The sequence below is a fragment of the Neovison vison genome, chromosome X (genome assembly GCF_020171115.1).
Source record: "Neovison vison isolate M4711 chromosome X, ASM_NN_V1, whole genome shotgun sequence".
Taxonomy (NCBI): Eukaryota; Metazoa; Chordata; class Mammalia; order Carnivora; family Mustelidae; genus Neogale; species Neogale vison.
Window position 1 is genome coordinate 121,712,260 of NC_058105.1, and position 24,833 is coordinate 121,737,092.

Here is a 24,833-nt window from a genome sequence, read left to right on the forward strand (position 1 = left end):
CAGGGAGTCTGCCTCTCCCTCTGCCCTATCCCCACCCCCGCCGCTCACGCTCATGCTCTCTCTCAGATGAATAAAATCTATACACACACATACGCACACACAGAAAAGAAAATCTGAAGAGGCCAATTAGTAGTAAGGAGATCAAATCAGTGATCAAAACTCTCCCCCAAAGGAAAGCCCGGACTAGATGGGTTCACTGGTGAATCCTACTAAACACTTCCTAAAGAATCAACTCCAGTTCTCAAACTCCTCAAAACCAGACAAAACAAAACAAAACATCAAATTAAAAATCTTCTGTACAACAAAGGGCACCATCAACAAAGTGAAAAAGCAACCTGTCCAAGTAGAAGAAAGTATTTGCAAACTATGTATCTGATAAAGGGTTAATATCCAAAATATAGAAAGAACTCATATGACTTAATAGCAAAACACAACACAATTAGAAAAATGGGCAAAGGAACTGAACTTTTTTAAAGATTGTTTATTTATTTGCGAGAGAGCATGTGCACAAGCAGGGGGAGGGGTGTACACATCCTGGCTCTGCTACCCGATGGCTGTGAGACCCCGATGGAGCTACGAAACTCCTTGTGCCTTGTGTTTCTTCATCTGTAAATTGTAGGCGGTCAGAATACACATGCTTCATACGGATGATGTAAGAATTAAGTGAGTTAATACATATAAAGGTTTAAAATTGCACCTGATACACAGAAAGTGCTAAGTAAATGTTCCTTTTTATCATCATCTAAGAAGGGGTTGTGTTCATTCTCAAGAAAAAGATGTGAGAAGTAAAGACCAGAGGTGATACTGTATTATTTCTAACACCTGGGATAGAAAGACCCGTGTCCTTATTTTCAGGGACAGATCAGATGGAGAATGTTGGGGAAGATGAAACTCCTATTGGACAGTGGGTAGCCCAACTCTGGAGAGGTAAGGAACGCAGCTGAAACTTCCAAAATAGAGGCCTGGAACTTGACCAAGAGGTTTTCAAATAAATATAACCTAAGACAAAAATGGGGAGGAAAAAACCCCCATTCTAGGGTCATGGAAAGCCTGAAAGGAAAAATTCTGAAGAGGTGTTACTTGACTAGATGATTTCTGGTTTATATATCGTGAAACCAAACAAAATTATGAAAAACAGAATCATATAGGATGACACATAAAATTTTTATTGAGAATTTTGTCTTGTTACAAAGAATTCATAGGCATTTAGTTATATGGGTAAGATGCTGGACAGCAAACATGGTTACCAAAAGTCATCTGTTTCTTCGTGAGAAAAGCCCGTGAAACTAAATTGGGGAAAGATAAAAACAATTTTAATTTATTAAATTCTTGTCGAGTTTATTCAGGAATCCTTAGAGTGTTCGCATTCTTTGTAGGGTTTCCATCCTCATTTAAAATTTCGCCCAGAAGCAATTTCACAAATTAAAAAATGAAACAGATTTATCTTTTTGAAGTCCTTAATTTTGATTGTTTCACTAATTTCTCACAGGGAGACTCAAGTATCTGAACGTTCCCCTTGGCCGACACATCGGCAACATAATTGTTTGTGTAGGAACACCGCACTGAGGAAACCATACCTTTCGTCTTTGTCGCTAGAAGGCAGCGTGTCCACTTCTGAGGCTTCTCTGCCAACTTTCTTTGAACTCTGACACAAAGAGGGAAAAAGAATTCTGAAATTACTTATGTATCAATCTTATTCAACACTCCGATTTCTCTCAGGACTAATGTGAGAAATAGATGCAATTCAAAAGTCTAAGAAAGAGGTGACTTTTAAACATGAAATTCAGCAAGCACATCAAAAAAAACCCCATATGTTGCCCATTCTCAACACCCACGGTGAGAAAGAAGTAAAACGCCAGGGCTTCGGACAGTACTCAGGCATTCATTGTTCATGAACAGACCTTCATTATGTTGTTCTTAAAATGATAGACATCCTAAACTTTTATAAAATATGACAAATCAAAACCTCTTCAATCTTCACCCAAGCAAAGCAAGGAAATTTTGTCAAGAGTCTTATGTATCAAAAAGACTCAAGGCTCTATCTGAACTGTGGATTTTCTATGCTTCCACCTTTCTGGCTCCAATGGAGAAGGCAGATCTGGGTCCTATAGTTTTGGAACAAACCAAAGCATCTTGGCAGCCCCCATCACAGAAGGCCGGTCCACAGCATTAGCACCTTGTCTGCTGTCTCCTGGTCCTGATCCTGCTGAATAATTTTCATGTATTTCTCCAAAGGATTTTCACCACAAACGGACTGGCCTTTCATTTCCTCAACACTGATTTCTTTTTCCATTTCAATCTTCAAGGACTCTTCAATCATCCTCTGTGGAATTATAGGTGCCAACACAGGAAATACATAAACACATTAAAACAACCTATAAGTGTTTAAAAGGGCACAGTAATATAATCTTGGTCCTGTAAGTACAACCTGCATGCCAAAGAACTGTTTTTTTAGTTGAAGTCACTGCTATCAAAGGGGGGCAAACAGGTCATCTCAATGAAGGAAGGCATTAATTCGCCTCAAGTGTCCTGTGCTTTATGCCAGATGAACCAGGGGTCCAAGGAACATCCATAGGGAAGATAAATTCTGGTAAGACTCAGCAGGTATATGAAGTGGCCAGAGTAACCCATGTGCCTGGGACCAGAAGCAGGACCGAGAAGGCCAGAAGAGAACCAGAGGAAGGAGGAGAGCAGGGATGCCCCTGAAAGCCACCGCTGACCAGTAGTCACCTCCGCAGGGTTACCCTAGTTCCAGCTAGCTGACGTTGAATGTCTTCTTTAAAACCCATTTAAAAAGGAAAGACCTAGAACAAAGCCAAGCCCACCTTCTTTACAGCTTGTTTCCAGGACCAGATGAGAATGCATGAGAATGAGCTTGCAAAACCTCCCCATTGCTGCTGAACTCCTAAGGTCTATGTTACACACAGACTTTCTCGGTGCTCTTAAGCAAAGACGACTGGGATGCCTACCGCAGGCTTTTAATACTAAACATAGTAATAACTAAAATTTGTATGGAACCTCAAAAGACCCAAATAGCCAAAGCCATCTTGAAAAAGAACAAAGCTGGAGGTATCACAATGCCAGATTTCAAGATATACTACCAAAGCTATAGTAATCCAAACAGTATGGAACAGGCACAAAGACAGATCCCTGGAACAGAATAGAGAGCCCAGAAGTACACCCATGCTTAGATGGTCAACTGACTACAACAAAGGAGGCAAGAATATACAACAGGGAAAAGACAGTGTCTTCAGTAAGTGATGTTGGGAAAACCGGGCCACTTCCTTAAACAAAAATAAGCTCAAAATGGATGAAAGACCTAAATGTGCAACCCGAAACCACAGAAATCCTACAAGAGAGCACCAGCGCTAACTTCTCTGACATTGGCCTTAGCAACATCTTTCTAGATACGTCTTCTGAGGCAAGGGCAACAAAAGCAAAGGAACCCCCACCCCCAAACAACAACAACAAAAACCAAACACAAACAAAAACCTACTGGGACCACATCAAGATAAAAAGCTTCAGCACAGTGAAGGAAACCATCAACAGAACGAAAACAAACAAACTGAATGGGAGAAGATATTTGCAAACGACATATGCAACGAGGGGTTAATACCCAAAATATATAAAGAACTTACACAGCACCAAAAAACCCAAACGACCCAATTAAAAAGTGGGCAGAGGGCCTGAATAGACGATTCTCCAAAGACGACATCCAGATGGCCAACTGACACACAAAGAGATGCCCAACATCATCATCAGGGAAATGCAAATCCAAACCCACAGTAAGCTCTCACCTCACCTGTCAGAATGGCTATAGCCAAAGAAAAAATCGATAGCAACTGTTGGTGAGGATGTGGAGAAAAGAGGAACTCTTGTGGTGCCCTGCTGGTGGGCACGCAAACGGGTGCAGCCGCTGCAGAAACAGTATGGAGGTTCCTCATAACACTGAAAACAGAATTACCCGATGATCCAGTAATTCCACTACTGAATATTTACCCAAAGAAAATGAAAACAGTCATCTGAAAAGACACACGCACCCCGATGTCTACTGCAGCATTAGGCACAACGGCCAAGAGAGGGAAGCAGCCCAGTGTCTGCGCATGGGGGTGTGGGTGGAGAGGGGCTGTGCCCGCGATGAACCAGTGCTCAGCCACAGAAAGGAAAAGGATGGGGTCCTGCCATCTGTGACAACACGACGGACCCAGAGACTATTACGCTGAGTGAAATAAGTCAGACACAGACAAAGACCATGTGATTTCACTTATGCATGGAATCTAGAGAACAAAACAAATGAACAAAGAAACAAACCCAAAGCACCCAAACTCAAAGACGGACAACAAACTGGTGGTTGCCAGGGAGGCGGTAGGGGGTGTGCAAAATAGATAAAGGGGATTAAGAGGTACAAGCTTCCAGTCATAGAAAGTGTAAGTCACAGCAATCTGGAGTATTGCGTAGGGAACGTAGTCAGTAACACTGTAATAATGTATGGTAGAAGAAATCCCAAACCAAAGTTACCTGTCACTCCTATGACTTCAGGACACATTAAGGACTCCTGTCCCTGGGAGCAAAGTACTTACAGGAGGCCCCCCAGAGGAAAAGCAGCACAGAGAATTTGTGTGTACTTAGCATTACCCGCTCTTGATCCAGTTTTTCTAGTTCTCTTCGTTCCCTTTCTAAAGCTTCTTGCCGCTCACTCTGCCTTCTCTCTTCTCTCTGCCTGCGTTCTCTCATGTGCTCTTCCCACATTTTTTCTTCTTCCTTCTGTTCTCCCATTTGTTTTTGATCCACACCTAACGGGACAGAAAAGGAAGGGTACGTAGTTTCCGGCATCGGATTTTTCAACTATACACACGGCTGCTTTGCAGGGGCCCTTGCCAAGGCTCAGGAAGACTCTGCGTGGTTTCTCATGGATTCCTGGCCTGCTCCATCTTCAAGCCCCCAAACCCACTCCTAGCCCCGCACCTGCCTTTTACTTTGCTCAGATGAAGACCGGCCACCCTTCAGATGAGAACTCTAACCGCCTCCCACGCCCCCCCAATCACAGCTTCTTATGCTCTTTGCTCACTTCCACTCTTCCCAAGGCAAGCCGTGCCTCTGGTTAGGAGCCTGCCCGCAGCTACAGGACTCCGTTAGCCGTTAGCCCCTCTTCTCTTCCCCAGCACTTCCCGCGCAGGCATCCCATCTCTCCTGCCGCTCTACCGACCCCGCCCCACCCCCCACGGCCAGGGCCAGCTCACTGCCACCTCCTCCAGGCTGATCCCCTACCCTTCCCACACCTCCTTCTCCAGGCTCAACCTCTCTGTTTCCTCACGCCCTGGCTTCTAACAGGCTTCCCGCCATCAACCCTTGGAGATCCCACAGCCCTGGCTTCCTTCCTGGCCTCCTCATTCCTGCGGAGGGTTCCGTAACCACGCTTGATCACAGAGCATGCCTCCTTCATCACGCTTTTCCCGGGCTATGTCCACTCGGCCAGCAGGGCTCACAGGCCCTTCCTCCTGCTGCACTGCGGGGCGCTGCCACCACCTAGTTAGTGCTCTCCACCACGCTGGTCCCTCTGCCTGCAGGCAACCCACCTTCACCACTGCGAGCGCGGGTCACTTCCTGGGTCTGCTCCGCACACTCTCTGCTCTGGGGGAGTTCAAACCCATAGCGGTTCAGGCTGACAATCTGCCTTCTTTCCAGACTTCCTCTATCACCGTAACCTTCACGTTCGGACCTGCCATCCACGGAGCCGCACGCCCGCTGTCCGCTGAGCGCTGGCCTCATGCTATGCCCTTGCTTCCACGGCCTCCTTACCCGAGTGCTCCCTCCCTCCCCCACAACCTCACCTGCTACGCAAGCCCCCACTTAGAAGCCACCTCCTGGGTGAGGTCCTCCTTACTCCTAAAGCCACACCTGGCCCTCCAGCACCACATTCGCCCGGCCTTTGTAGCTGCCTTGTCACGACCCACAGGCATCCATCTTCTCTACTTGTATTCCTTCCGGCCAAGGACCGTATTTTCATCGTTTGTTCCCTCAGCCTGCAACACAGGCCCCCATGCCTCACATGCTGAATTCAACCTCAAGTCCACGGATGACTGTGCTGACCTCCTCCAGCCCTGGCCTCTAACCTCAACCTTCCCCAGCAATGCTAAGCAACGGCAAGTGCACAGGTTCACCATGGGACTTCAAACCTCACGGCCATGCCCTGTCCTAAGTCACTAGCAAAAAGTTAGTTTTACTAATAGGACAGGAACAACAAGACTCTCTTAATCCTGGTCATGAAATTCTAAGAGCGGAGGAGGTGCCGACCACTTCCCTAAGCAGCGACGCAGCCTCCTGCCTGCTGGGGGAACGAGGGCTACTCCCCGATGTGCCAGGCTCTCACACGGAGCAGCAACCCCAGAATGAGAATGCTGTCTGCGAGCTAATTTAAACAGATGAAAAGGGCTGCTTCTTCCCTGGGAGGTGCACTTTGTAGCTGCCCAGGCACAATGAAACCACCCTGGACCTTAATAACAAAGAAAAGAAGCGGTCCCACTGGCAGGAAGGTATTGAGCCTGGGGCCTTTGCGTCTCCCTATGCACTCCAGATAAAGAAGTCAAACAACAATGTAAGAGACTTTCTCAATGACTGCAACATAACCACACTACTTAACAGTCATTTCAAAAGCCATTTACTATCATCTATGTTGTGTGTCAAAAACAAAACACCTGTCTGCTCAGCTGCTTTCCCTTATTCTATCCCGTTGTTTTTCTTCCCTCCTCACTACATCTTGGCCAAATGCCTGCCCATCAGACCTGCTCTCGGGTGCCACAGTCCCCGTCGGTATCTATCCCACCGGAGGTCCTCGATGGCCTGGCGACTGCCCGACTCTCCTACTAGAAGCTCCAGGAAGCAGGGGCCTGGGCTGGTACACTGCTGTCTGCCCAGCCATGAGGAAACTTCCCAGTAGAGAAAAGGCAGAATCAATCTCTAGCATCATTTACTCTGGAATTGGCAAAAATCATCCCTTTCCAAGTCTCATGCCTCCGTCAGCGACTGCTCACTTTCCCAGCCGGGTCTCAAACTAAGAAACTGGTTGTAACAGGCTCCGCGGAGGTTTTAGGGAGGATGATCTCCCCGTGTTTGGAAAGGACCAGTAGCCAGTTTTACTTGAGGCATTTCCTTTCAACTTTGAAGCTTCAACACTTCGGTCCAAGGAGAAAAGGACCTGGCGGACCTGGCGGTTTCCTGAGCCCTGGAAGCAAAGCCCCAAGCTCCCCATTACACCTTTCCTCCACGCTGGGGAGGAAGTGGGTCAGCTGGAAGAGGCAAGAGGAAAGAGAGGGGGGTGGGTCCGGCAAGACAAACCTCATGGCCAGTTTCCTTGCAACGTCAGCAGCTTTTCTGCAGACTGAAATATATCAAGGTTTTGCTTGTCCTACTTTCTTAAGGCATGGTGGAAGAGAAAACACAGTAAGATTCAGCACTATGAATTCATTAATCTACTTTGTTCGTTGAAACAGAAGAAAACTTACTCGGGTAGTGACAGGACACAGGTCCGGCAGCCGCGGCGGCATCCACATGAGGCATGTCGCCGGCGGGATGGAGACCATCCGCTTCAAACTGCCTCGCCGCGCTCCCTGCATCTACACGAGGTGCAAACAAGCGTCCCGTGAGTCCTCCACAGCGAGGGCAGGAGAAGGGAGCATAGCGCAGTGTAGGGAGAACTCACGGTGAAGCGCTCGAGTTTTGGCCCAAGCAACAGGGCCAGCTCTTTGCCTAGAGAACTCTAGAAGTCTGCATCAAAGCCGCCTGACTATGGTACTCACTTCTCCCAGTGTTGTCCTGCTTTCAAGAATTAGATTCCTTTATAAAATCTCACTGGTTCCCTAGTAGGAAAATCTACCAAGGGAAAGAATTCACCTGGATAGCGGATAAATCACTTGAATTCTACTTGAGATCAGTGATTTAACAAACTTGGTCACAAGGATTTTGAAAAGCTTACTAAGCCTTATCATTTAAATGTTCAAAACCTGATACTTGCACACTGGCCATGAGACCATGAAGCAAAATGGCAGGTTACGCAGAAATACGAAGACTGCCAAGCTGGAAAGAACCGCGGGCATGAGCCACGCTACGGCTCTGTCCCACTTACCCTTCCGCGCTGGGCTCTGGGGCATGGCCACAGCCAGGATACCAATTCCAGACTCACAAGCTTGTATTATTTTACCTCCATTCTTGAATTTTAAAAACGGGCTTTCTAAATCTTAGGCAGTCAATGGGATCAATAAAAGTAATGGCATACTCATGTTCCATAAAAGGGAAAAAAGAATTCTTAAAAATCACTTACTTTAAATCTGAGGCAATCCCAAACTTGGTAAACTGAGTTAAGGATTCACTTACAGGCTCAGCTCCAACTCTGATATTGTGAGCTACCCTGAAATGCTTAATGGAACTCAGAATGCAGAGCCCTGAAAATCTTCGTGATGTAAAGATGGGGCAATATATCTGTATTTGTGGTTTGTTATTTATTTATTTATTTATTTATTTGACAGAGAGAAATCACAAGTAGACGGAGATGCAGGCAGAGAGAGAGAGAGGGAAGCAGGCTCCATGCCGAGCAGAGAGCCCGATGCGGGACTCGATCCCAGGACCCTGAGATCATGACCTGAGCCGAAGGCAGCGGCTTAACCCACTGAGCCACCCAAGCGACCCTGTATTTGTGGTTTTATCACAAAACAAAAATGTCATAATCTGTAACTGCTCTGCTCTTCATGACAATGAGTATGTTTCACCAAAACTAAGCTTTCTCCATTTTGAGCTTATAAAAACCAGTACTTGTATTTGAACTTACATTCGAAAGATGATTCAAATTCCTCATTGTCCTTCAGAGGTAGGTTGGCCGGATTTGAAAATTCACTTTTGTCCTGAAGCTCCACTCGTCTTTGACAAAGACTAGAATGGAAGAACAAAAGTCAAGAGCGTCAAGTTGTAGGAATGTAAAACCCAAGAGCACAGGGCAACGAAAACCCTTTGGGACTCGAGAAAATGCTTTCAGAAAGCAGTTGTTCCTGGGCTCTCGGAGAATAAGAGCTAGGCTGCCGGGGTCACCTTCCACGCACCAGGCGTCCCTCTAAGCTGCTGGCTTGGTGACCCCTCACGGCCACCACAAGCCGCGAGACAGGCACTACCACCATTGCCACAGTGCTCCTATGACGAGTTAACTTCCTCAAGAACCAGAAAGCATTTTTGAGAGACCCAGATTCTGCACACCCTCAGCACAGGTCGGCTGAAGAGGTTATACTACAAGCCCACGTGCGTCAAAGGGCCCTAACTCAGCTTTCTTCCTGGCTTTATTACAACAAAGAATGATATAGAACACCATTACAGGCATTAGGATTGTAACAGGCACATGTGACAGTTTTCAACTCTGCACAGTGTAACGGAGTCAATACGCAGAAGCCCAGATGGGAGCCCGGAACTAAGGATCCAGCGTCTCCAGCCATGGGGACCAGGCACCTCTGTATGACTCAAATCCCAGACTGGGCAACCCACTGCTGAGCTCCTCAATACACCCGCTGCCTCCTGCTTCACCAGTCGCACCCCAGGACCCACTGCCTGGAATTTATTTCAATGATCTACAAACTGGAACCTTATGCGATCAGGAATGAGACAAGATGTCTACTCTTGCCACTTTTATTCAACACAGTACTGAAAGTCCTAGCCACAGACATCGGACAAGAAACACGAAGCATCCGTATTGGAAAGAAAGAACCAAACTGCCACCATCTGCAGATGACATGATTCTAAACATAAAAAATCCTAAAGACTCCACCGAAAAACCATTAAAATGCATGGATTCAGGGAAGTCACGGCTAGAAAATTCATACCCAGAAATGGGCTGCATTTCCACATAATAATAACAAAGTAGCAGAAAGAGAAATTAAGAAATCAATTTCATTTACAATTGCACCAAAAAATAACACCTAGAAATAAACTTAACTAAGGAGGGGTGCCTGGGTGGCTCAGTGGGTTAAAGCCTCTGCCTTCGACTCAGGTCATGATCTCAGGGTCCTGGGATCGAGCCCCACCTCGGGCTCTCTGCTCAGCAGGGAGCCTGGTTCCACCCCCCTCCCCGCCTCTGCCTACCTCTCTGCCTACTTGTGATCTTGGTCTGTCAAATTAATAAATAAATAAATAAATCTTTAAAAAAAAAATTAACTAAGGAGCTGAAAGACCTGTACTCTGAAAGTTGTAAAACACTGATGGAAGAAATTGAAGATGACACAAATGGCAAGATATCCCATGCTCGTGGATTGGAAGAAATAATAATGTTAAAATGTCCCTGCTACCCAAAGCAATTGACAAATTCAGTGCAATCAGCGCCAGAACAAATAGTAATACTAAAATGTGTATGGGACCACAAAAGATCCCCAAACAGCCAAAGCAATCTCGAGGAAAAACAAAGCAGGAGGTAGCACAAGCCCAGATTTCAAGACATACTACAAAGCTGTAATACAACAGTATGGTACTGGCACAAAACCAGACACATTGATCAATGGGAACAGAACAGAGAGCCCAGAAAGAAACCCACACTAATACGGTCAATTAACAACAAAGGAGGTCAGAATACACAGTGGGGAAAGGACAGTCTCTCCAACAAATGGTCTTGGGACAACTGGACAGCTACATGCAAAACAACGGAACTAGACCACTTCCTTACACCACACACACAAATCAACTCAAAGGGGTTAAAGACCTAAATGGGAGACGTGAACCCACAGAAATCCTAGAGGAGCGCACGGGCAGTAATGTCTCTGACATCCGTCTTAGCAACATTTTCCTAGACAGGTCTCCTGACACAAGAGAAACAAAACAAAATTGAACTGTTGGGACTACGACAAATAAACAGCTTTTGGACAGCAAACAGAAAGCATCATAAAACAAAAGGCAACCTACTGAATGGGAGATTTTTGTAAATGATATATCCCAGAAGAGGCTAATATCTAAAATATGTGAAGAACTTACACAACTCAACACCAATAACACAAATAAACTGAGGACAATGGCCAGAGAACCTGAATAGATATTTTCCCAGAGAAGACCTACAGAAAGCCAACAGACATGTGGAAAGAGGCTCAAGATCACTCATCAGGGAAAGGCAAATTAAAGCCACAATGAGGTATCACCTGACACAGGTCAGAATGGCTATAACCAGAAGGACAAGAAGCAGCCGGTGTCGGTGATGATGTGGAGAAGGAACCTTCATGCACTGCTGGTGGGAATGCAAACTGGTGCAGCCACTGTGGACAGTATGAAGGTTCCTCAAAAAATTACAAACAAGGCACCTGGGTGGCTCAATGGGTTAAGCCTCTGCCTTCAGCTCAGGTCATGGTCTCAGGGTCCTGGGATCGAGCCCCACATCGGGCTCTCTGCTCATACGGGAACCTGCTTCTCCCTCTCTCCCTGCCTGCCTCTCTGCCTACTTGTGCTCTCTCTCTCTCTGTCAAATAAATAAATAAAATCTTTTAAAGAAATTAAAAACAGAAATACCACATGATCCAGTAATTTCACTACTGGGTATTCATGCAAAGAAAAGGAACACACTAATCTCAAAAGATACGTGTACCCTTATGCTTACAGCAGCATTATTTAAAATAGCCAAGATATGGAAGCAACCCAAGTATCCACAACTGATGAATGGTAAAGAAAATGTGGTGCATACATAGCTATACCTAATGGGGTATTACTCAGCCATAAAAAAGGATGAGATTTTTGCTACTTGCAACAACACACGGCTAGACCTGAGAGTATTAGGCTAAGCGACATAAATCAGACTGAGACAGACAAATACCATGTAATTTCACTTACATGTAGAGTCTGAAAAACAAACAAACAGAGGCCGCTGGCTGGCTCAGTCAGTTAAGCACCCAACTCTTGATTTCCGCGCAGGCCACAATCCCAGATCCCACAGTTGTGAGACGGAGCCCTACATTGGGCTCCACGCTCAGCGCAGAGTTTGCCTAAGAGTCTCTCTCCCTCTGTCCCCCCACCACTCACGTGCACTTTCCCTACAAGGAATAAATAAAATCTTTTAAAAAATGAATAAACAAAGAAAAAGCAGAATCAGACCTATAAATACAAAACAAAGTGATGGCTGCCAGAGGGAAGGGGTAGGGGAATGGGCAAAATGGGTGAAGGGGAGGGGGAGGTACAGGTTTCCATGTATGAAACGAACAAGCCATGGAAACAGAAGGCATAGCACAGGGAATACGGTCAAGGGCCGTGCAACAGTGTTGTACAGTGACAGGCCAAGCTCCAACTGTGGGGAACAGAGCGTAACATGACAAGTCCCCTCACTACACTTTCTACCTGAAATGAATGTAACATTGTCAACTGTGCTCAAGTACAAAAAAGACTGGAACCTTGTTTGTTTAGATTTAAATGCCAAAATATTTCTGTAAGACTTTTTAGTGATGTGTGAAATTGTTTTAAGTTTAAACTGAATTTGTTTTTGCAGATTTGGTCCATTTGTTTTATCTCTGTTAACCAGTTTTTTTTTTTTTTAAAGATTTTATTTATTTGAGAGAGCGACAGTAAGAGAGAGCATGAGAGAGGAGAAAGTCAGAGGGAGAAGCAAACTCCCCAAGGAGCTGGGAGCCCGATGCAGGACTCAATCCTGGAAGTCCGGGATCACGACCTGAGCCGAAGGCCGTCGCTCAACCAACTGAGCCACCCAGGCACCCAACTGGGTCTATTCTGAAGTACGAAGCTGTTTACTTGTAGCAGAGTATAGATCCTATATGCGAAGTTTAGCAAACAAATAGAAATTACTTCTTTACTAAAAACAATGTTCCTCCCCCACCCCCGGCCGAGGTAATTTAGATCACTCTCAAAGATCACACGTCATCTTACAAGCTGACTACCGATTCTATACTGCCACCGAAAAGCCCAGCGAGTCCAGGGTGAGACCCCGAGCAGCTCAGCAGACTCAGCTGAAGTCCAGGGGAAGGTGGTATTACCTGGCCTGCTGTGGAGGACTGGGCCGCGGGTGGAGGGCAGCGCTGTGCCTGGACTCAGCAGATGAAGGCCGGGGCGTTCTGTCGGGACAAGGACTGGGGTCAGCCGTATGGGATCGGCCCAGACCTAAGGGGCAGAAGGCTTGACTTTAAGAATTGCAAGGAGAAGACAGCAACATGTTCTCCAAACGGTTCTATTACTCTGACAATGAGTTCTACTACCCTTGTAAATAGCTGTGTAGGACCTAAGTGATCTCACCAAACTAACAATTCAAGCCCCTAAATGTAACTACAGTAGGAATAATAAAATGTACCCAACTAACCAGCGGTGAAGGGAAAGCCACTGTCGCTCTGCACATGTCTGCGTGCCCAGGAAATTGCTAGAAAAGGACAATACCCCACCACTGCCCACAGCAACCCCGCACACCTTTCCTGTTAACCAGGAGAGGCAGTTCCAGAGAGAGGACAGCAGTGCTGGGGCTCAGGCGACCCCGGGCTGGGCTCCTGCTCCTTCCTGCCACCTCGGGCAGGCTGCACTCAGACTCGGGTAAGAGACCCTCCGAGGACCAGAGCAAACCCAGAGCTTCCTGCAACCCTCCTGGCAGCCGCTCACCTTCCAGATACATTTCACCATCGAGGCTCCTTTTTGCTTTGGGAACGGGAGTGGAGGAGAGGCGTCTGGAGGTGGTGCCCCTGCGTGGCCGCGAGGCCTTGCTGCCCGCCCACGCCTCCGAGGTGCTGCTCTTGTCCTCTTCGGGGATGCCCACCGGAGGCTGCTCAGAGACAACTCTGTCCTCGGCACAAGTGCGTCTTTGGGATGAACTCGAATCGATGCTCTGGAGTGTTCCTAGCAAGTGCAGGGGTGGTGGGCTCTTGGCTGCTAAAGGGCTTTTAGCAGGGAGTTGACTAACTCTTCGATGGTAATTTTGGAAAGCTTTCTCCAAACGTTCGGTCTCTTGCTCTAGCTCTTTCATCCTGGCCTTGGTATTGGCTACAAACTCAAGGTCAGAATCGCGGGAACTGCTCTCTGCGCTTGCATTTGGATAACTTAAGATCCTTGGTATAACCACCATGGGCCTTTCCTGGTGGAGAGGACTTTTTAAGAAATCCCCATCTATATCTGCATCGCAAGGCACGGCCGTCTTGCCACTCAGGAGTCTGCTGACGGACGGCTCCATCAGAGACTGCGTGGGCCTGCGGTACACTTCGTTCTCGAGCGCTGCGGGTTCCAAGAAGACCACGTAAGAAATGACAGGAAAAGGCAGAGAAGAGAGTTAAAATAGATTGAGATCATGATTTTTCAAAAACGAAAGGCGGTATTAAGGACAAGCTTCCACATTAGTTTCTGAAGCTGCAGTCATGATGGTAATTATTAACACTTACCAAAAGATTATATGTACCTTTCATTACACATGATATTACTTCACAATCCATTACACACAACTGTGAAATCTAAAAAGCTATGAAAACTGAAAATACATTCCTAATTTATTTGGTGGCAAAGCCCAACTGATTTGGTTGAAAAGCTTGACCTGAACCAACATAAACACATTTACAATCTTCACTTATTCCACCTAGCATGAATATTCATCCATTTGATTACGAAGTAATTACTGTGTTTCACTGCAGGACGCTGCGCAGAACCCCCAGGGCCATGGCAAAATCCATAAGCCAGAGCCCATGGCCTGAGTTTCCGATAAGGGAAGGAGGACATGCAGTCACAACAACGCTGTGGGCTAAGAACGCTCACTGCTCCCATTTTACGGATGGAGGGCAGAGACTACTGAGGCTGGCTCACCCAGTGAGCAAGGCGGAGAGCCGCTGGCACTGCCCCGGGCAAAGCCGGCACTCCGGACCACTACCTCTCCTGCAACGCCTCCGTGAGGATGCCGCCAGACAGAGGCTCACAATGTGCAACGCGGGTATTCAAAAAGTTCTACCTTCTTGAAGTATTTTTCCTGATATGAGGTCACCAGAATTCCAGCTGCGGACAGTGCAGCAAACAGAATTATGGAGAGACAGTGAAGAGCAGGCAAGAGTAGAAATGAGTAAAGGGAAAACCTGTGTGGGGAGAAGGGAACAAGGGCCTAACCAGGACAGAGTGCGAATGGGACAGAGGCGGTTTTGGAACAAAGAAGCGAGAAAGCATGCCCACCGGGAACACGGAGGAACCTGCTTTGTGCCTGCAAGCAGCGAAAGAAGGTGCGGAAGCTTCGGCGTCCCTGTTACGAAGTAGGAAGGGGCGGACGTCACGCACAGCAGTGAAAATGGAGTAAGAAAACGACGGCAGCAGCCATCCCCTCCGTGTCATGTGTGCCCCACGCCCCGTACTGCCACCCATCTCGCTTCATCTTCATCCACACGGCCCAGCGCCACTCCTAGCCCAATTACACAGTGAGGACACTGAGGCCCAAGGAAGTTCAAGGGAATGCGCCCAGGGTCAGAGAACGGACTTCACAACGGGGACCCGAAACAAGGAGCGCTTCCGACTCCGCTTGCAGTGGTGCTCGTTTTTCTGACAGCCCTGCTTCTCGCACGCGAGTACACGTCTACCCGGGGACACGGCACACCATGGAACAGTCAACTGGTCTTTGCGGCAGGGTCACACATAAAAAAGGAAAGCCTAGGTTCGGGATGAATCTGGGGACCTCTGCGTCACTACCACACCGCTCCTGAGTCAAGGGGCACCTGTGAAAGCAGGTCACTATAGCGGAGGACCTGGTTGCTAGTCCTGAAATAGAAGTTTTACTTCTCAGCTGACACATATTTCTATAACTCTTCCCTCTTCCCGTGCTATGAGAATTACTAAAAATTCACTGAGTCATCATCATTACATTTTCACAAACATCAGAAGCTTTACACACACAAAGACACACACACACGTGTTAAAAATGTCTTTGACCTGTCTGGGTTTGCTTCAGTTGCAATTTCAAATCGGCAACCTGTATAGTTAACCTCTTTACGGAGTCGTCATAATCAAGTATCTGGGCCTTCAGCTGTGCAGAATGTTCGATCTGAAAAGATTTAGGGAAGGAAAAGAAATGAACATAAGACAAATCACAACTTATTTCAAAAGGACCAATTCTCTCCTCTGGCTTATTCTTTCTCTTTTTTGCCAAATCTGAGCAGGTTTATACCTATGAAACCACAGAACACACTAACAAGTTTTCTAGCTCCTTCTTTACTCAAATCACACAGCAGCTACTCCAGGACAGGAGACAGACAGTATTAAGTCGCTGGGTGAGGATCAAGGGATACTTTGAACAATGGGCACCATCACGACTTGGAAAACCACGTGTGTAGGGGAGTTTACTTTCCTCTTGATTGTATCACTATTATGAATATAATGTCACAATCACTCAAGAATTTTCTCAGATGAGAAAGAACACTGGCGGAATGATTAGCATATGGGGGGAATTTCTTATGTTAAAGTACATCTGATTTATGCAGGTGTGACGTTTACACACCCACAAAGTGCACCACCCTGACACCCGGATGAGCCCAGAGCAATACTCACTTCACTCTGCAGCTGTTTCTGCAAAGCCTGCTTGTGGCTTTCGAACTCCTTATGCTCAAATGCGATAACGTCTTCTGCTTTCTTTAGTTCTTTCTGAAAAACCAGCAGCTCGGGAGATGGCTGAGCTATACCTATGAAGGTAAAAAAGCTTGGTCATCACCAACCTGAAGTTTTCTCATTTCCCTTCACAAAAGCAGCTAAGGAGGCTTTAAGATGGTTTTGCTCCTTCTTTATATGCACACAGTTCACATTAGTTTTACTACATGGTCTAAGAGCAATCCCGAATCACCAGTTTCAGAACAAAAGAATTTAATGCACATAACTGCAAACTCTACCACTCTTCAGAGTTCTACTCCCAGGATACGAACTCCTTCAAATCCTCAAATGAACATGAATGACCACCTCCCTCCTCTACTATGCATAGAGGCACAGAAAGAACGCTCTGTCAAAGCCTGCCAGTGACAGCCCCTAGGTCCAATCCAACCTGTGCCTCTGTTAGCGGCACTCAGGGTCCAGAAAGCAAGCAGATGGTGTTCCCAGTATGGGCCATCAGAAGACCCTTTAATAAAGAGACACTTACACAGGGTGGCCACAAAGGGTGGCGCAGTTTCCTGGGCTGGACTGCAGCCACGCGGTTACTAGTCCTCAGGCCTGGAGGGTTGGGCAGGGAGGCACTCCCGGAGCTGGACGGAGCGAGCAGGCACAGGGCGCTGGTGAAGCGTCAGGAATCTCACTTTGCTGAGGCCCAGGGCCAGCCCAGGGCTACTCCGCAAGGAGGAGATGGAGAAGGGATCACAATCACCTCAGCCTCGCTCGTCCCTCCTTCTGAGCGCTTGATCGCGTCCCCACTGGCCGGTTCAGCGGGCAAGGGGAGCCGGGGGCCCTTTTTTGTCTTAGTGCCACGACTACATAGCAGCAGGCAAAAACTAACTCCGATTTGAGAATCTTAATTTTATAAAATCTTCCCAACTGAAGCTTCCCTGACAGGACAAAGCGCTTTCAGAATACCAAGCGAACAGCAATTACAAAGCCATGCCAATTAGAAAAAAAGACCTACGGTTCAGGAGACGCATGTTTTCACTTCTAGTCTCTTCCAGTTGTTGTTTAAGTAATTTATTTTGTGCCTGAAGCTCCAGTTTCCCTTCTTTCAGGAGCGCGTAGTCACTCATCTCTTTCACCTTTTCATTCAGCAGACGGTTCTGCTTGGTTACTGCCGAAGACAGGGCTCGGACAGACTCTAACTCAAGCTGCAAATTGAAACAGAAAAACCGGTACTTGAACGGTGACTTTACAGGGTTGCCTCCGTGAAAGCTGGCGGGCCGCCCGGAGCTGGGCGTCACGACTGAATTAAGGTTCCTTGACAGAAGTCTGGTTCTCCACGACCAGACCCCAGCTCCCGCAGTACAAGTCATCCATCTTTTGCCCTAGCGCTGGGCCAGGGCCAAGTTCATCCAGCTGCTACCGTGTACAACCCTGTCCTGCAAAGCTAGCGCTTCTGATCATTACCCCATTTTCCGGATGCAACTAAGGGCTCAACCACGGAATAAACAGTCCAAACACATCAAGAGGATAAATGAAGATAAATTATGTATGACTAAAATTGAAGTTTCATACATTGTCTTAATGTCTGTTTCAAAACAACAAGCTTAACAATTACCTCAAGCTCTTTGACACGATTTACTGAATGATTAAGTTCTTCCTTTTTTGAATTAATAGCTGTGAGCTCCTCTTGCAAATGTATAGCTTTTTCTGAAAGAAAGAGCCAACCAATTAACATCATCATGTTTTCCTAGTGAATATAAGATCATTTAATAATTTATGGCCCATAGATCAGCTCTAATGACTACTATTTCATTATCTAAATAAGCTGACATCAGGGCCAAAAAAAAAAAAAAAAAATCAGCAGGCAAGCACGAAATAAGCCCTGTTACACAACAGGTGATGGGATGTTAACTGCAGCTGTCAAATATGTGGCAAACGCCCTCCCGCTACACATATATTAAAATGCAAAATATCTCAAAGACTGAAAAATTATCCAGCTTTCCTAGTTCCGGGCTAATGTCTACAAGAGTTTAAGAGGTTATTGGTCATGTGAAAATATCACGAACAGAAAAATACACTAGAAGTAAAAGAAATAAGAAACTAGGTCACAGGGACAGGGAAGTCAAAATTTTCCTTAGGAAGAAATGAAGTCTCTTTCATGGTTAAGACTGGTATTGAAGGGACGTCAGTAAGCGGCTGCCACCTTCTTGACAATCACATTTACCAAAATATGCTGAAATCAAGTTGGATAAAATCCTGCTGACAAATCACTGACCTTTGTGAATATACAGAAGGTTAAACACTAAGGTTCACAAAAATGTAGTGAGAGTACTTTATTTTGTGAAATTAAGATAACAAAAAACAGGTAACTTTTGTAGTGACAAGGATGTGTTAGCTCTGTCTTTTTTAGGATACAGAAGAGGCCCAACTAGGAAAGCTAACAGCCTGTATCAGTGCTGAAAAATACAGCTTGCCCCCAGAGTCACCTTTATTCTTCCTTTCCTCTTCAATCAGCCTGTTAGTTCTGGTGATATAGTCATCCTTTAGTTCAAGTTGATACCTGCCAATCAGAAGAACCAAAAATGAGCTCCTGGTCGCTTTCCTGGACAGACTGCCGTCAACACATGAGCTTATCTACGGCACCGGGGACCCCAAGGTGACAACAGGTAAACCTCAGGCTCTCTCAAGACAAAAGCCAGGGATCTGAACATAGAAGGTCCATAAAACCCGGCTGCGATCCTGTTAATCAAGTCCCAAAACTCAATCACACAAAAATCAAGGGTCCCGATGTTGTTGTGAGGTTACTGAGAGCAATTATTTCTCAGTTGGTCTCGACTGACACGAGGTAGTAAATTTAGGTCAACTTACAGTGTGCGTGACACTCTAGATCCCAAATGATAACCAAGTCAGTCACTTGCCATCCAATTCCCCCATCCTTTCTCCCCCCTCTAAGATACGCACTTTTGCCCTTCAAGGAGGAGCACGGTACTGAGCGCCAACTGCCAACAGCATTAGACCCGAATTAGCGATACCCAAGGCGCAGCTCATGCGGCTTCAGCCACCTCCACGAGCCGTTACCAGCTGACTTTCTGGTTCAGAGGTCAGAGAAAGGAAGGAGAAGCAATCCTGTGATTTTCTCCCAACTTCGACACCTGCGAAAGTCATCTGAGGACACCCAAAGCCCGACAAGTGATACCAAACAGTTCACTCTATCCATGACTGGGCAAAGCTAGCAAACTGTGAGGAATAAGGAAAGAAAAATGTGTGTAACAACTAGATGTATTCAGTGTTCGCTGGTATGTTAGAGGAGCAGACGCAATACATAGATGAGACTCATCATTTCAAAAGTGATATATGAAAAGGTGCTACTTTTCTTTTTTAACAGAATTCTTTTAAAGAATAACCTCCAGAGACCTTTGTGGGTACTCCGGAGTGGAAGACCCAGGACAAGTTATGGGCAAGGCAATAAGGTGAGGCCAGTCGGGGGCGCCTACGTGGTTCGGTCAGTTAAGCGTCTGCCTGCAGCTTAGGTCGTGATCTCGGGTCCTGGGATGGAGACCGACATCGGGCTCCCTGCTCAGCTGTGAGTCTGCTTCTCCCGGTCTCTCTAACCCTCCTCCCTGCTTGTTCCCTCCCTCTCTCATTCTCTCTCTCTCTCAAAAATTCTAAAGAGGGCAATGACTAAGACACGGCCAGAGGAGCTGAGCGGAGCCACCGCTTCAGTCCACACGCACTTAGTCAGTACTAAGACAGCACTCTGTGCGCCAGCTGCCATGCCACACGGTCGGGAAAGCCACCATACGGGCTTTACGTCTTTGCACAAAGACACTATTCACCAGAACACACAACGCAGGCTACGGGAAAGCCCCAGGGACTACACCTGTCCATCTTCTCCTCTTCTATGCTGTGTTTAACTTCACAGAGCTAACCCTTTTTCTGGATTCGGACTTGGCAGAACCTTGAAGGAATACCAAGCACACGTTCAGTGACAAACGCTGTAACCAGGAAGAAGGCCACGGGAGAAATCGTGGCCTATCCCCATCTTCGTGCCAGCGTGAGGCGATTGCAGCTGCTCAGCTGTGAAAACCGAGCAAATCCTAACGTGCCCTAAAAACTGAAGCAAACCATAAACCTTCAGTCAGTGTCAGAGAAACTACAAGTAAGAATGAGCAGAGGATGCCATTCTCTGTACCTTTTTAAAGGTACCATCTTAAACATTCATGGGAAAGGCGCGACTATCAATGAAAACGTGTATTTTTTTAAACACCAAATGTTGCCATAAACCGTCCATCTTATCTATTTCATCAGTGTTGCTATGTTTCTAGCAACTTAATGGAACACAGGATTCCTTTAGCAGTGCCAAGCAATTACTTGAGAAGTTCATTCTTGAGCTTCTGGTCATAGCTCTCCTCAATGCCCTTTATATCCAGCTCCTTCTTCCTAAGTGCGTCAGCTATGCTTTTATTTTTTTCCTCTTCCAGCCTCTGAGCCCTGAAATTAGCAAAAACAGAAAAAGCAAATAAGAAAATCACAATATCTGAAGTAACAAATTTAAGGGGAAAAAACCACCTGTTTTAGTTCCTCCATCTACTTAATAAACTGACTTAGTTCATCAACTAGCAGATGGAATGAATTATCCAGTGGCTCCTGGCTATGGGGAGGGTGAATGTAGTAAGATCAAAGTGGTCTCTTACCACACTCAAAAAGAGGTTCCAGCGAATCGATGGCCATCATCAATTTAGGGATGAAAGAGTGATGTTTTTAGTCACAAAGCTACAACCCAAACTCTAGTGTACTTAAATGCTTATTTCTTCTAGAATGTTATTTCTAACTGTGAGACTTAATTGATGAGCCCATAAGAATTATAAATAGAAGATTCGTTTTTGGCATTTAATAATCCATCAACTGAATGTCGAAGAATGCCAAAAGAAAGAGCAAACAATAGATGGGTGCTTCAGAACCTCCAAATCCGGAGAACGGAGTGCTTCTCATGGTGAGACCTTCCCCACCCCCGCCCCATCACCCACAAAACCAACTCTGGAGCCAGGAATTCACAGGTACTTAGAACCAAACCACAGTGAGACCTATAAACACCGCCTGTTCCAAGCAAAGGATAAATCCTTTGTGTTAGCGCTCCCTCTGCTGGCTAATCTGGAAGGCAAAGGCGCATTAAATCCACTTTAGTTTAACACGCTTAGACGGGAGGAGTCGAGGAGGTGGAGGTAAGGAAATGACAATATAATCATGATTATGTAACCAATAATCTGCACACATTTTGTCCCTTTACTTTTCTCTCTCATTATCCATGTGCCACTTCTATACCACGAAAAGGAGAATAAGAAAGGCAGAGAGAAAAAATCAAATGAACAGAGCCTATAAGAATGAAAAAACATTGAAGAAGATGGAAACAAACTTAAATAAAATCGGACTTCTGGAGTATCTATGAATGTCAAGATCCCAAATGGGAAAGAGAGCTCATTCCACCAACTACAGACTGGTGAGCCTGCTATTAATCCCAGGTAAAATCTGAAGGCTGATACACCCATGAGCACTTAGAAAAGTAACACGACACCAGGAGAAACAGTTTAAAGAAACAGAAACTGCTATGTGCGCGTGCAACTCTGAGAGCTGAATGACGGCCCGTAAGTGAGAAACGTGGGATTTGTCAAAGCATCATTAGGTTCTTCAAATTATGTGTCTGGTCTTACTGTAGCCCGATGATGGTGCCTCATTCTGCTTTCCCCCAATGTCTAAGATTTCATCAATGAAACCCTAGTTTTTGTTTCTCTTGTGCCTTTTAAAACCAGGTGTTGTCACTTTTACATCCAAAAACTTGGCAATTAGGATCGGACTATTAAGACACCTATTTAGTTCTTTAAAATCTCATTCATTCTGAATATGCAAAACAAATGCCCGTTACTCACAATTCAAAAGCTTCCATTCGCTGCTTCAGCTCCGCTTCTCTGCCTCTTAGCAAATCTATATCTTTTAGTAGAAGCTGCCTCTGAGCATAAATTTCTCTGGTTTCCATCTGTGTAAGAAAGCGTTAATTTTCAGTAAGCAAGCTAAAGAAAATAAAACAGATCTGAACTAACGTCCTGTTTCCTAAGTTCTGGAGAACAAACTCCAGACCTTTAGTGCCACAATTTCCCTTTCAAGAGGCTCCGACTGGAGGTACGCTTTTCCTAATTCCTCACCCAAACATGTGTTCCCTCCTTCAATAACTGTGAAACTCCATTAGCCTGTATTCCTAACATCCCTCGTCTATTTATTCTACATAGTATCTCTCATACACTTAAAATTTGGTAAGTGCTTCAGCAAGGAAAGGAATGACAAAATGTATATTCAGCAATAAAGTTCCAGAAGACTAGAATGCTCCTGGTTCTGTTGCTGTCAGAAAGTTCCCGTTCCGAAGTCATTCTGACTTAGCAGTAGCAAGCTGAAGGAATGGGCCTCACTTCCATTTGTGCGTTCACTGAGCAAAAGGCTTCACAGAATACCTAGCCCATGTCAAACAGCACTCTTGGAGCTGGCCAGAGAAAGACGCAGAGATACAGGTCCCACCTTTCCAAAATTCACAGTTTAGTCGGGGAGAGAGAAATCATCAGACGATGCCGTGAGGATGTTACAACCGAACTACAGAAAGACCCCGGCCGGAGCGGCAGCCGAATGGGTCAGTAGACCAGGGAAGGAGTCACATTCAAGGCAGGTAACATTCAAGGCGGATTTTGAAGGCCAAGAACGTTTCATCAGAGACAGAAGGAGAAGGGCATTCCGGGTGGTGGAAGAAAGACACGAGGCTGTGCGTGAGGAGGGCCCTCCTGTCCAGAGCCCTCATAGCATCAGTTAACTAAATGAACATTCTGGTCTGGTAGCCGACCCTGCTGAACGAGTCAGTCACCGGGTGACCGACTTGAGGATGCCCTTATTTATCTAAACATAATCCAATCATCTCAAAGACAGACGGTGCCGCCCACATTTATTTTTGGAGGAGCCCAATCACCAGATACGGTAAACAAAATCATACTGGGGTGCGGTCAGCATGAGCCGACTGGGTGTGACCGTGAAGCCCGATCAAGAGCTCCGGACCGCAGCAGCTGCGCCCAGAGGACACAGGCAACAGTGGTCCCAATCCGGGCAGGTCAAAGACAGCCCCTCGCGAAAGGAACTGGATCTTCCTAGAAGAATGGACCCATGCCTCCTGCACGCCACAACCTTTCCACCTCCCGTGCCATCACTTTCCGCGAGAGAAGATCAAACAGCCACCTGGCTGACTAATGCAGGCCTGGCCTCCGCCACTCTGGGGACCCCGCGCTTTGACCCAATGGCAGCACACAGCGTGTTGTTGCCAGTCGGCCTGAAACCCTAACCTCCTGGCCCACCCACACTTATCCTCCGTGCTCCTGACCTAGTCCTTGAGGTCGGGCCCTCCCTTCTCCCCTGGGTTTGCAGCTTCCCCACTGGCTCCCATCACCACCCCCACTGAACCCCAAAATCTTTAATTAAACAGGCTGCCTTTGTCAAGCCAAGTCACTTCAGCTCTATAAAGCTCCACTCCACAAGGGCCTCTTTCTACCCTCGCTGACCTTAAAGGCCTCCCAAGAACGGGAACAGGACAATCGCCCACAAGCGCCCGGTTTGGTCGGTACCAGGCGCAGGCTGCCGTCTCAGCTGGGCCCTCAACACGGCGCCGGCCGTCCTGTCTGCTTTGGGGCGCTGCTCTGCCTCTCCCCCCACACAGCCGTTCCGCAACTGATCCTCTTCTAGGAGCTGCCCCCCAACCCTCAAACCTGCCCAAGAGGACGAAGCTTATTCAGTGCGGGTTTCTCACAATCCCCACATGGATGTTCGCACTCACAGTTCTTTCCTTCCAGCAATTTCGGAGGAATGAAGTCTGCAGACCACTTCTAGGCCGATCCTTCTACTTGTGCCCTTGAGCCCAATCCCTAGCACTCTCATAGGGCTCTGTCCTGTCTGACCAACTGTCCCATCCCAGTCTCGGACCTTGAGCCCCTCTACTAAGAGCTGCAGGAAACAGACACCCAGTAAATAATTTTAAAATGTTACCTCTTGGTGCTTTTGAATTCTCTCAAGGGCCATCTTTTCCCGAGAAATGAGGACTTCAGATTTTGCTTGACAAGCTCGCTCCAGTTCGTTCCGGAACTCAGCTAATTCCCTCTCAGCCTTTCTTTTCTCTTCCATTTTAACTTTTGCTATTTCCGTATCTTTAAAATACTTAAACTGCCAATTGATTACAAATAACTGTAAATACCAATAACTATGCTAAA

The 24,833-nt window shown here is 46.5% G+C and overlaps 1 protein-coding gene across 8 annotated transcripts in view; it reads right to left on the bottom strand.

Moving 5' to 3' along the window:
* Positions 1–1,145: 1,145 nt before the first annotated feature.
* The window catches only part of OFD1 (OFD1 centriole and centriolar satellite protein), a 46,527-nt gene continuing 22,839 nt past the window's right edge, over positions 1,146–24,833 (bottom strand). For 6 of the 8 annotated variants that reach the window (XM_044235269.1, XM_044235268.1, XM_044235273.1 and 3 more), the window contains 16 exons: positions 24,613–24,786; positions 22,470–22,576; positions 20,917–21,036; positions 19,032–19,105; positions 18,161–18,252; positions 17,561–17,750; positions 16,504–16,634; positions 15,889–16,000; positions 13,600–14,205; positions 12,990–13,113; positions 8,822–8,922; positions 7,503–7,613; positions 4,636–4,793; positions 2,177–2,323; positions 1,578–1,645; positions 1,146–1,286 (listed from right to left, as the gene is read on the bottom strand). In XM_044235269.1, coding sequence (XP_044091204.1) covers positions 1,244–1,286; positions 1,578–1,645; positions 2,177–2,323; positions 4,636–4,793; positions 7,503–7,613; positions 8,822–8,922; positions 12,990–13,113; positions 13,600–14,205; positions 15,889–16,000; positions 16,504–16,634; positions 17,561–17,750; positions 18,161–18,252; positions 19,032–19,105; positions 20,917–21,036; positions 22,470–22,576; positions 24,613–24,786 — 2,358 coding nt within the window. In that variant the 3' untranslated portion in view covers positions 1,146–1,243. The remainder of the gene's footprint in view (positions 1,287–1,577; positions 1,646–2,176; positions 2,324–4,635; positions 4,794–7,502; positions 7,614–8,821; positions 8,923–12,989; positions 13,114–13,599; positions 14,206–15,888; positions 16,001–16,503; positions 16,635–17,560; positions 17,751–18,160; positions 18,253–19,031; positions 19,106–20,916; positions 21,037–22,469; positions 22,577–24,612; positions 24,787–24,833) is intronic. The other 2 variants (XM_044235272.1, XM_044235270.1) reach the window with 2 other exon arrangements.